Below are 12,772 nucleotides of genomic sequence, written 5' to 3'. Positions count from 1 at the left end.
TTTTACACGCTCACGCACCCCCACACAATAATAGCAGACACATACTTACATTACATATTAATTATTATTGATACTGTTGATAATAAATAATTCTTAAATTTTACATAAGTACATGATACGTCCACACACTTGTATAACTGTAATGTGTAATTTACATTATAACTTAATTATGAACATGTATATCCTTGTATATACTACTAAAATCTGCAGTAATGTATGACATAATTGCGTCTGCACTCTCTCACATACATAGAGGATGGATTGTGAAGCCACAAGAATGCTGTAAATGAGTAATCGAAATAAAAGATTAAACCAAAGTTTCAGGAAAGATAAAGAAATCGCTGACTATAAACTAACGCTGTGAGATATGTAACTGTTGCTATTTCATGATCGCATTTTATGCCACTATTTTTTTTTTCAGAAATAATTTCATGAGATTATAATGATATATCAACTCATTTGGGTCTAGCATCAATAAGTTAATCATAATCAAGAATCAAAATGTCCTAGTATATAGATATAAAAATAAATACATGGAGTTTGTTGTTGTTGTCGTCGATCTGTTCTGTTCTTTTTTGTTTTGCTTTGTTTTGTTTAATTTATTTTTGTTTGTTTTTTAATTGCTAATCTTTAAAGCGTTCTTCCCTTCTCATGATTTTATTCATCATCTCTCAAATACACATATGAATAATTGGCATGAATGCATTAGTGTATGTCAGAGTGTGATAAAGTCTTCAACCTCTATCTATGTAAAATTGTCATGCATGAACTTGGCTGTAATGGAATTTGATGATAAGAGGTAGGTCACACGTGCCTGTCGCCTATTCACAAGACGTTCCCAAGACGGGATGGATCGTTTGTCTATATGGCATGTGACATGGTGAGGCGTACAGCGGATCATGCACTGCGGGCTTAGACCGGGGTTTTGCCGGCGAGTGTTTGTTCGGGAGTTATTGGAGTGTGTAGGAAAAATGCTTCAGCACAGTCGGAGAGGCCGCATATCTGTAAATTTCTTACAGAAAGGGGAACTTCTTAGAGACAGACCCTTAATAAGTAAATCCGCGTTCAAATTCAAATAATATTGTGGCACCACTTTCGGCATGCTCGGGTAATCGCTCAAATTTGCGAGAGGAATTTTGCGAAGTTGCCAACTTACATGGATTATGGTGCGGTTAGAAACTTCAAAAGGAAATGCCCGGAGGTTTATTTTAGATAAATGGACGGCAATACGAATTTGAATTAGCCGCCATGGAATAATTACTCCCTGCGAAATGAAATGCTAGTGGCTTGCATCAGTTCATTTTCTTCGCATATGTACAAGACCCATTCTTACATCAGAGTTGCTCAAGTTAAAGGAATTGCAGAAATTCGTTCACTAGGCTGCTGTGATATTCCAGCAGATGTTAGACACACTCAAGCGCACGTTAGACTTTACAAAGTATCAATGTATTCATATGAATATATATATCAAGGAATATGATGTGCTAGAAATCATTAAAAAAAAAAAGTTTACTGCAACAAAGATTCCTGATATAATTCACACCTTTAAGGTATGGCATGAATCAAGCGTTACAACATAAGTCATTGTGACGCATTAATCATTACATTCGGCAGACTGAGTCAATGCGCATGCCTGTGCCCATAATGATGATGCTTTGAAGAACGACGGTAACAACTTACTTTGTCAGTTTTCCTCACCATTTTAGGGGACCACGGTGACCACCTGAGAGAGAAAAAACTATGTGCTTCTGGTTCTTGAAGATTTACACTAACAATAGAAGAAAGTAATGAACAATCCAATGGTCATCAAATTATCTTGAACCATAAACTTCGCGTCTTTAGAATATGACGTAACCCCTTACCCTTTTATTTATTTATTTCCTTTTCTCATTCTCTTCCCCCACCCCTCCCCGAATGAGCGTGAATGGAAAATTACATGCTTGCTCAAAGTACTCAAAATCAAATCCGGTTTATAACTGAAATCCAGTGACCGACGATAGTCAAAGCATCAAATCCTTTAGGGCAGCTATCAAAACAAAAGCGATAACACACATTTTTTTTTTAATGAATTACAATGTACTTCCCTCCTATATTGTGTTTTAAGCTGACAGTTTGTACACTTAATTCATGAAATCAAGGAAGTTAAAAGAATTCCCTGTACCAAACAGAACATCAATATCCTGTCACTCCGCACTCGTGTACTAGCGCTCAATCCGAGATACCGTACACCATTTCGTGAACATATAATGCCTTTTCGAATATTCTTCCTTTATCTTTCTTATTTTCTATAGTCAGTCTCGACGGAGATAAAGTATGTTTTTTCGTTACTGAAAAGCAGAAGAGGGGAAGCGTCTCGGGATTAATCCCCCAAATAAAATAGGTTGGTTGACACACGGGGATGGAGAGGGGTATCAAAATATGGCAGTCATGTCGGTATGCCAGACTCGTCTTGCGAGGTAATTACAGCACTTCGCACTATCTCGCTGACGGACGACCCTCGAAAGATGACGAGCACAGGGTCGACAAAAGAAAATAGGCACTCCCCCCCCCGCCCCCACCGTCGTGTGTCGTTCTTGTTGTCGACGTTGGTGTAAAACTTTTAATGTATCATGTCCATTCGTTTGACGAGTCAATAATAATTTTCTTGCAATAATGATGACTTAAAAAAAATCTATTGTAAAACTTTTTTTTGTGTTGCTTCAAACAATATTTTATTTCGATTCCATCATCCATCTTTGATAAGCCATCTTTGATTACGCCATTGAACATTCAGTTATTGTCGCTAGCTGCGTGACATTTCAAACGTATTACAACATATTACAAACTTATTCTTAGGACTATCGTTGTGTCAAATTTCTCACTATTATACACACAAACAATACACAGTAACTGCGTTCTTAACCGTATCTATCCCCGCAATAATTTTGTAATAATAGAATCGATTCTTGATAATGGGTCAACAAAACCAATATATAAATGTACATTGTACAATACAAAATATATCCTTTAAATCTTCGGTTTCGATTGTGATCGATGATACCTATGACCGTTACTAAATTTACATGACAGAGTTTGATAAAAGTTGATTTCTTATTTTATAAAGTTTATGAGTTGATGGTAAATGGCATATTTAAGTTTATGAGAAGAGAGTTTTTTTTTTTGTGAGATTGGAAATTAGTGAAGAAATGATTGGTAAAATCTATCAAATACTTTTAGCTTTACCGTCATCATGGAAGGGTATATCAAAAAGAGAACTGAATGTGGCGGATGCGCAATTAAAAATGAATTTGATCTGCAGAATAAAATATATCACATAAAGCATATAACATCAAAACATATTTATAAAGCATTGATGAGGGAAGAAATCGAAACATCATCAGCACTTAATAATTTAGTTGGTTTATATAATTTTCAGAAAATAGATATTGGACCGATTTTTCTTAGGTCTCATAAGCCTATACTCTATACTCTGGTGTGGATGTGTTTGATGAACAGACTGCGTGTGTGTGTGTGTGTGTGTGTGTGTGTGTGTGTGTGTGTTTGTGTGCTTGTGTATCTGTGTTTGAGTGAGGTATACCTGGAGGGTTAACAACGTTCCAAAGGATATGGATTATGGGAGACATAGAATATGTATAGATAATATATGTATGTACATAATCATATTCATACATATTATACTTTTTGTTTGACCCCTTATCAATGATTGATTCCATTGTTAATAATTATTGCTGTGATGAATTATATGGGTGTTATTGATATGCATCATAGCTTTGCAATGCATAATAGTTTGAAATTAGCACAATGACAGTTCAATAATAATGTACTATGCTCACCTATACAGTGTTTGAAATGTTACGGAATGTTCAATTTGTAACCGATCATGGATGATTGAATCGAAATAACACATTTTTAAACAACAACAACAACAACAACAACAACAACAACAACAACAACAACAAAAACAATGACCATCGTGCCAAGAGAGCTTGAATCATGTTAGTATATCCTTTTGTGATTCAATAGGAGGGGGTGTATAAAAGGGACAGCACCATGCATTCCAATAGGGGAACTTTTTGAGTGATTATTGTTCAAGGCGTGGGAAAGGGAATACGTGGTCGGTGGATTTGAAAGAAAACGTTAAGGAACAAGAGAGAAATGACTTAACTTTACTCCATCGTGTAAGAAATGTACTGCATGGCTCTCTCTTTCATTTCATAGGTTCCACCATTTCCCATCACAGGCTGAAGGAAATGTAAAGTGACCAGTTTAAATATTATGTCATCCTCCATTTTATGAAAAAAGCCTGAGCGGTGCTTTTAACTCGATACTAACTTGGCTATAGAGCTCTTTGTCTCTGTGTTTTAGCTTCGACTTTCAATAAAAAAAAAAAAAAAATCCCACAAAAGAAAAAAATACATATGACAGTACAATGTTCTTTTTTAACAAAGTAAGAGCCAGCAATTGCATTAAAACTTCATTTCCGATCTAGAGTCAGCTGCCTATATGCTAGACACTTCTGGTCAGAGTTTTGTGTTTGAGGTGCGGCCATCTTCCAATACCTCGCCGCCTTCAGCATTTGCACACGGCAAATAATATCGTGTTGCCGATTTACCAGAGGATAAATGGGAGATGTGAAGTGAAATTTAGTCTTAATCAAATAAATGTCCAGTTTAATAGATGATAACCCCATACGAGTCTATTTGTGATGGAATGCTGATCAGATCACCCTACTTGTAGTGAAGAATGGGAAACAGTGCAGACAGCTACATAATGCGAGATGACGCGTGAATGCTTGGAACTTATATCATACGAAGATAAAAAAGGAACGACTTCAACTTTGGTTCAAATTGCTACCTGTTTTAATGGGGGGAAATCACCCATGACTGACGGTGACCACAAACGCGTGTAATGTCGGTGAAATTATGTCTGAGTCCACTTAACGATTCGTAACAAGTTGAAGGCTACGCACATCGAAAAAAAAAAAATTGAAAGACATGTGTCGAAGTATTCATATCGTTAATGAGGCTTCGCAAATATTGTTAGAACGGAAATCGAGAAAAGGTTTTGATGGTTCTTTTGTTCATTTATTATTCGTTTTACGCTCGAGTTGTCAGCACAAACACTGCGGAATAACAATAACATGAGGTTCAAATCACATCACTTTGGCGCGGCCAAAGTGATCCATTTATTCACCACTCGGTCATTTGTGAAATTTGCAGGTCGATAACGAAGAATGCAAAATCTGTTTTATATTTCTCTCACTCGCAAGAGTCTCTCTTGAGAGCATTCATTTCTCTCTCTCTCTCTCTCTCTCTCCGTATTAAGTTTCTTTCCTTTTCTCTCTTATATATATATATATATATATATATATATATATATATATATACTTTTCTCTCTTTACACACACATATATATATATATATATTTCTTTCTCTTTCTCTATCTTTTGGTGACGTCTTTTCACTATAACGCACCCGTGCAAGTAAACATATTTAGCAAGAACGCTTGGCCTGCGCCTATATTTCCGCTCCTGTTGTTTCTCTCTTTTTGGTTAGAGTTTTTCCCCATTCCGTTTAAGGGTTACAGGAATTCAAAAACTCGCTTAACATCGCCACGCAAATTTCCCCAAATCAGGCTTCGCAATATCAATATTTGAGTAAAGGTTTTGCTACGCTTCTCATTCTGCGTTCGTAACAAACGTTTCCAACACTTCAATAATATTCGTGACGTGATTGCATTCAAATTCCCAAGATGCCCTTTGCTCAGCGTAGCGCGCGGCGTAATACTTCCAATCAAATTAGATTTGATTGGCTTTTTATGAAGAATGTCAAATGTTTACTTCTAGATACAAACGCACATTCGAAATGAATTTGTTTTCTGTTAACCCTCTTGCGAGTCCAATAAGCTCGTATGCCAAACTGCTCTAATGAAATGGATATTAATTCGGTCGAAGCTACTTGAGTCGAAGGCTTACCACTCATTCAATAAATAACGAGTCAGCGGAAAAAAATCCTTATAATTAGAATTACGTCACAGAGCGTCTTGTGAGATGAGCCCTCCCTGAGTCACTTACACAATTAAAATGAAACAAGGTCAAGAAATTACTGAAAAGTGCAGGAGATTTTCTCTCTTTCTTATATGGGGTAGAGGGCATTTTTTACTTAATCGTGATATCCTTATGGGGCTCGAAAGACATGTTTGTTTTTACTTAGGATAAAAACTAATGAATCGTTGACCCATCAGGAAAGATCGGAACTATACTTACATAGTTGGTAAAAAAAGAAAGTATGTAGATGTGAGAGGATAAGAATTAGCTTTAAAAAACAAGTAAACAATGATAAAAATGTAAAAAGATGAAAAAAGTAATTACAGTCCATAGAGCAAAGCGGCTCCACGTACGAGTAAAAGAGGGAGAAAGAGAGAGTAACAATGTTGATTTATACAGTTCAAATACAATGTATACACTAAGAACCAGGCTGACATCAGGACCAAAATATAAACAGTAGGAAATCGGTAAAACCAAAGGCACCAAGATAGAGTTACCTTTCCGAGGGTTTTTGGTGTCTCAATTGACATTTCGACCACTCATTAAGTCCATTTCACATCAAGCCCTAAAACTGCTTGTAACCGTCAGGTGGCGTGAAGAAGACATGCTCGGCGCCACAGCGTCATCAACAACTCAAAATATGAACAGGACAAAGGACATGGGATATGAAGAAAAAGAAATGCTATAGTCGAGACTTGAAAACCACCACTGGCCTTGAATGACGCAGTCCACTATATATTTTTTCTGCTTCCTTTTTTTTTTTCTCTCCTAATTTGATAGGGCCAGCAGAATTACTCGACAAAGCAATATTGATATAAGATGTGCACAACAAGCTTTGATTATGTCATAGTATATACTTACCCCGAGAAAAGGGAATAATCGTCAGAACCATGGATAAGGTCCACCACGTCGAAATTATGGTCTTCATGTTGAAATGTCTGTGAGTATCCGATACAAAAGAGGAAAACCGACTTCGACTCCGCGTTATCTGTAAGAAAATGTCAAATGTGATGACAAAAGTTGAGTTGGAAGTGCTCACTTCCAACAGCTGTGCAAGCAGAATTAATTATCCAGACTTGTAGCTGTCAGGCATGTTCTATCTTCTAATTTGTCTGTTCTTTGCAAAATTCACTTGTTGAGATTTAAATGTTGATTGTTGAAAGGCGAAATAGGATATGACCCAGTCCAAGAAGAGGCAGACAAGATCTAACGGTGGCAGAGAGAAAGAGAGGTACCGATGACAGTCTATAAGAAAGTGTCAGAGACAACTCACCGACCGTTTACCTGCCACGATCGCCGAAATTCATCTGACGATCTCAACGTACGGCACTCCGTGGTGGAAACGGGAAAGTGAGCCCAAAATCGCTCGCAGGAGACGGGTAAACGAGTGCGTGCGTGTGCGTCGTGGGACTGAATTCATATTTCCTCGTCCGATCGATGGCGCCGCGCACGAGTATTATGATGGCGGCACGCACAACACTCTCGCGCCGTGCCGTGCATTCCGTGAATCCTGTGCGTAATCCCAAAATGGGCGACAGAACAGAGTTGATTCGGTAATCAAGTTGTTTGGAGAAAACCATGGAGGCCGTTTGACGAATGATTCCAGTATTAGTAAGCTCATTTTATGGGTATATGAAGTACAAAACATCATATCAATTTGTCATGTGATTTGCTGATTATACCACCGATATAGCTTGTCTGTAATAAGTTTCCATGGGAACTGAGTGTATAATCGTTCGAAAAGGAAGAAAATTAGAAATGCATAACGTTGCTTCAGTCATAAATACTGACTGATCTCCGAGAAATGCGTACAAAGCAATAAGGCATACATACTCATGTGATTTGCTGATTGTACCACCGATATAGCTCGTCTGTAATAAGTTTCCATGGAAACTGAGTGTATAATCGTTTGAAAAGGCTGAAAATTAGAAATGCATTACGTCGCTTCAATCATAAATACTGACTGATCTCCAAGAAATGCGTACAAAGCGACAATTAGGCATACATACCCAGGTATACAATGTGATGGCGTAATAATCCATATCAGGCATTAAAGTGAAACTCGCTCCACGCTCATAGCAGAAAATAGTAAATGGTAAAACCAAATAAGCTGATGAGTGAAAGATCAATTTAATTCGAATGAGAAATAAGAAAACTACTGAAAATTTCGGGATTTAATGAAGTAGTGATAACACTCCCCGTCACGTTTAGGTCTATATCTCCATTACAGATGAGGACATACTCTCTTAAATTCTCGAATACTTGCACACACATTTTTCATGATTCATGATTATGGTCATAGTCACTTTAGAATAGACCAAAGAATTTTTAATAGATATTTGAAGAGACAGCACGCACTTGGATAAGTATAGACCCTTGTTAAACTCGAAATTGTTGGCTTCTTTAGTCGCTATGTTATTTTTCTATTGGCTTCTTTTACACCTATCATTTTTTCTTTAATTTTAATTTTTCTCGTCAATGGTCAAGCACTATTTTCCTCAAGAGCCCAATTTCCCTTCAATGACAAGAAGAAGAAGAATATACTCCAGGAAGGTTTGAAGCAGAATAGAAGCAGAATGGTTATCCCCATTGCCAAATATCGAAAGATACACCATCATTGCCATGTAATACAATATTACATTATTTTTCCTCGCTTACATGGATGGATTTTGCCGGTGTGAGAAACAACTTTACACGCATGGGATAAAGACATAAAGGAGGTCCACCCGTACGAAATTTCTCGGTCACTTTGTGATTTGCGCGTTATTTTGTTGACTCCATCTGGTGTGAAAGATCCAGTGCTCAGTATTCCGTTTACTAAATACCACAAATATGTAGCAGTATTTTCGTTTTAACGTATACTGTAAGTACTTGTTTCTCAGGGGGCATTGGCTTAGTTCATTTCTGTCGTCAGGATGGCGCGGAGCAATGCTTTCCGTAGTTAAGTTTAACTCTCTTTGTCTATCAAGCAGAACGTTCAAGGCTTACATATCAATCACCTGCTACATGGTCTCTTCCGGAGTTTAAAGACGGAAAGCTTATGAAAAAGGTTCCCATGACAATGTTGTAAGAAAAAAAAATTGTAAAAGTGTCTTAGATTTTACAACTTTTTGATGACTTGTTTCAGATTGCACTTCATTAATGCATTTTTAAACTACTGTACATAATCTATATTCAAACATTTATCATATAGATTTCAAAATCTCAGTTGACAGTTTGAGAGGGAAAAAAAAGAAAGGGATGTGTGATTAGTATATAATTACTTTAGGTTTATGCCCAATTCAGTAAGCGAGTTATAAGGATTTGGGGATAGATTAGGTTTCTTACATTTGTTTCTTGTACAATACACATGTCCTTGTTTCAGTTGTTGTGTTACATGCATTTACACAAAAGAGAGAGAGAGAGAGAGAGAGAGAGAGAGAAAGAAAGGGAGAGGAGGGTTTATATAAGTTCTCGCCACTTGCGTTTCTGTTTTCATCAAACAAACGCATATAGCACGCCTGCTGTTCAGTATCGGACATCGTATGTGACATTTTTCGCATTTCTGATAGAGCTATCTCTCTCTCTCTCTTTATATATTATATACATATATATATATATATATATATATATATATATATATATATGTGTGTATGTGTGTGTGTGTGTGTGTGTACGTTTGTAATTATCAATTATCACATTAATAGAAAGCATTATCATCGGGTTACTTGTTTATTTTTGAAATGCCTTATGGGTTCATTTCAATATATAGCAGTCATTTGTGTTCTTGATTGTAATTGATGTTATTAGCATGTAAATCAGACCACGTCAATATACATCAATGTAGCATTACAGCACCGTAGAATATGCATTTGAGAACATTTATCATGGCGTAGCAGACTGTGACGGACTGCACCTTTAACATTGGATCTACTGCCGGTATAGATATGATGCGCCTCCAGATGACATTCTTTTCCCCCTTTATACCAATCTAAACGTGAAGAGCAGTCTGGCGTATTCATCACGTGGTAGGATAATGGATGGTACTGACAAACTCGGGTGCAGTACAGGGCATCACAAAAGGTATCAAACCCTGTGAGAGAGTTTAGATGTGCACTCATAGCAAAGAGGTGGCATCTAAAGTAGTAGCTCCTGCTTTCGGCTGGAAATTTGATATTGCTGAACACTGGGAAATTCATTCATTCTTTAATTTCTTAAGTTTTTCGAGCAAATTACAATTGTTACATACATCTGAACTTTTGATAATGTTTGTGATGCAGAATGGATTTGAATAATCTTAGAGACCATTTTCCACACACATTACATTTGTACCATAGATACAGATGAATAAGGAGTAACAAATAGATCAAAATTCTTAATGTAAATAGACTAAATTCTAAATAGAATTTTATGATACAGAATGGATTTGACTATTCTAGAGTACGTTGTATATCATAATTATTCAAACTGGAAAATTAAGAAATTTGTGAGAGTACCCATATCAGAGAAGAAGCTTCGAACACACTCACTCACACACACACACACACACACACACACACAGCACCCACGCAAATAAGCACGTTGTCACTACTTGCGTGTTGCGTGTGGGCTGCAAGCATAATATTATCAAGCCTTGCTTGAGTTCTATAGCCCTCCTGTACGGTTCATATCATTTTCCTTTATTTCATTTTATCATACTTTGTTGGTATAGTGAACTCCATGTGAGCACACGACAATGTGTATTCTGAATTGCGTAAGATGACGAAATCAAATCAGCTGTAGGATATACACATAATGTGGTCAAAATTGTGACTCTATTTGATAACGAATTCGGTTCATCTAATTACGATGGTGACAACATGATAAAGTACAAGATATTATTCCTTTTAAGTCAATCAATCATCAATGACAACGAAAATACAAATTACTTACTGCTTTATACAAAATCTGACCAAACCATGATGTCATGTGCGGCAGAAACAGTTGAAAAACAAAAGCACCGGCAAGTAGATGCTCCATCATGAAAAACAGGGCATTGATTTTATTGTATATTTCTTTAATGTATCAATATTCTAATGTGGCTCTGAAGTCGAACATTTTTTATTGATTTTGCCTCTCAAAGACTGAAGCATGTTTACTTAATGACAAAATTACCATTCTTTAGTTACGATTATACACTATCTAGAGTGCATCTATGCTTATTGGTCTGGACTGAAAAATGTCAAAAAAAAAAAAAAGGGGGGGGGGGAAAAAGGAAGAAGTAAGTGCCTGATAATGAAGCCTTTTGACTCATGCATGCTTTGAAGACCTTCAAAGGTTGTGTCAGGACAATATTAATAGCGCCTCCTACGTCACGTGAGTGTGCTCTTCTCGTTCTACAGTATTAGACTGTTATATATTTATTATTCGTGTGTGTGTGTGTGTGTGTGTTGTTCTTCTTGTTGTTGAGTTTTCACGTATTTGTTCCACAAAGAAATAAAAAAAAAAACTCATTATGCATTGTTTTGGTTACAAATACTACTTCTACTCAAATTTTCGGCGTCCCTCGCCTTTTTCAGGATTCCTGAAGAAGGCGAGGGATGCAGACTATTGACCAAATAGAAGGGATATTGGCCAAAAAACAATTATATATATATATATATATATATATATATATATATATATATATATAATCTAATATATGCGAGTATGTATTATGTATAAATATATATATACATATTTAGAGAGAGAGAGAGAGAGAGAGAGATGAAAACTGAGGAAAGAGAAACGATGCTTAGCTTTGAACTTAATTCCTCTAATGTTCCTCCTTTCTCTGTAAAAAGTGTACAAGCTAAGAATTGGTCTCCGCAGAAACAAGTTCTCCACACGTGTTTCAAACACTCTGCCAGACTTGCACGCTAAGCATTCTCAAACACTCTCAAGCATTATTCAAGTTCAGCAGGCCTTGATATCGTGTAGATTTCATTCGTAAATTGCGGCACGCACATTATTTATTTTATTTATTTTTTGGCATTCCTTCAGTGTATCCTAACTAAACCTTTTTCTCTCAATAAGAAACTTCTTATGAAACTGATCACTTAAATTGGTTCGAACGTTGATAACTGGTTCGTTTGTCCAACGTATGGACGCGGTCTTGCAAGGGATGATGGTCTTGTTCTATTTTCTATTAAACTTTGATTATGGTTACTGCAACTCTTAGACTAATTCACACATCACAACTGCAACCACAGATCACTATACAGACTTTCAATCATTCAGCACACAACGCTTGACTTCCTTCTTAACTTAGTCTGTACAAACGATAACTGAATTCACAACAAAGTGAATATTTAATTCCAGTACTTTTCTACGTACATTCTTGTATTCGTGTTATTCTGTACATTGTCATGCAGAACTGTATAGTTCAAACCTTTACACCATAATTGTATCCATTTTATAATATCTACACATTGCAGTTGCTGTATTTGTACACTGTACCCCAGTTCTTATATTATTACCTTTTAGAGAAATATAAGTGCATAAGGTCTTATTTCTTTGCTTACATACACATTTACAAGGCCATCTTAAGATATTATAGGGAGGTACACTCTGTGTGTGACTGTCTTTGATACAGGCAATGAGTTAACAATAATTATTATTCAAAACTGAACGATGTTGGTAAAATTGGAATTCAACTGAAGCAGTGAGAAGAACAAAACAACACAATTGATTCTTTTCACATGAAATGAATATTCAAACGAGGAAGAT

General features: G+C 36.4%; 1 protein-coding gene across 1 annotated transcript in view; it reads right to left on the bottom strand.

Moving 5' to 3' along the window:
- The window catches only part of LOC140230427 (neuronal acetylcholine receptor subunit alpha-7-like), a 95,570-nt gene extending 88,596 nt beyond the window's left edge, over positions 1-6,974 (bottom strand). Inside the window, exon 1 of the mRNA XM_072310580.1 lies at positions 6,908-6,974. Within this exon, the coding sequence (XP_072166681.1) occupies positions 6,908-6,974 (67 nt within the window). The remainder of the gene's footprint in view (positions 1-6,907) is intronic.
- Positions 6,975-12,772: the final 5,798 nt, after the last annotated feature.

Source organism: Diadema setosum, chromosome 7, assembly GCF_964275005.1.
Source record: "Diadema setosum chromosome 7, eeDiaSeto1, whole genome shotgun sequence".
In the NCBI taxonomy this organism is placed as follows: Eukaryota; Metazoa; Echinodermata; class Echinoidea; order Diadematoida; family Diadematidae; genus Diadema; species Diadema setosum.
Note: the sequence above shows the minus strand (reverse complement) of the source record. Positions and strands in the feature narration are given on the sequence as shown.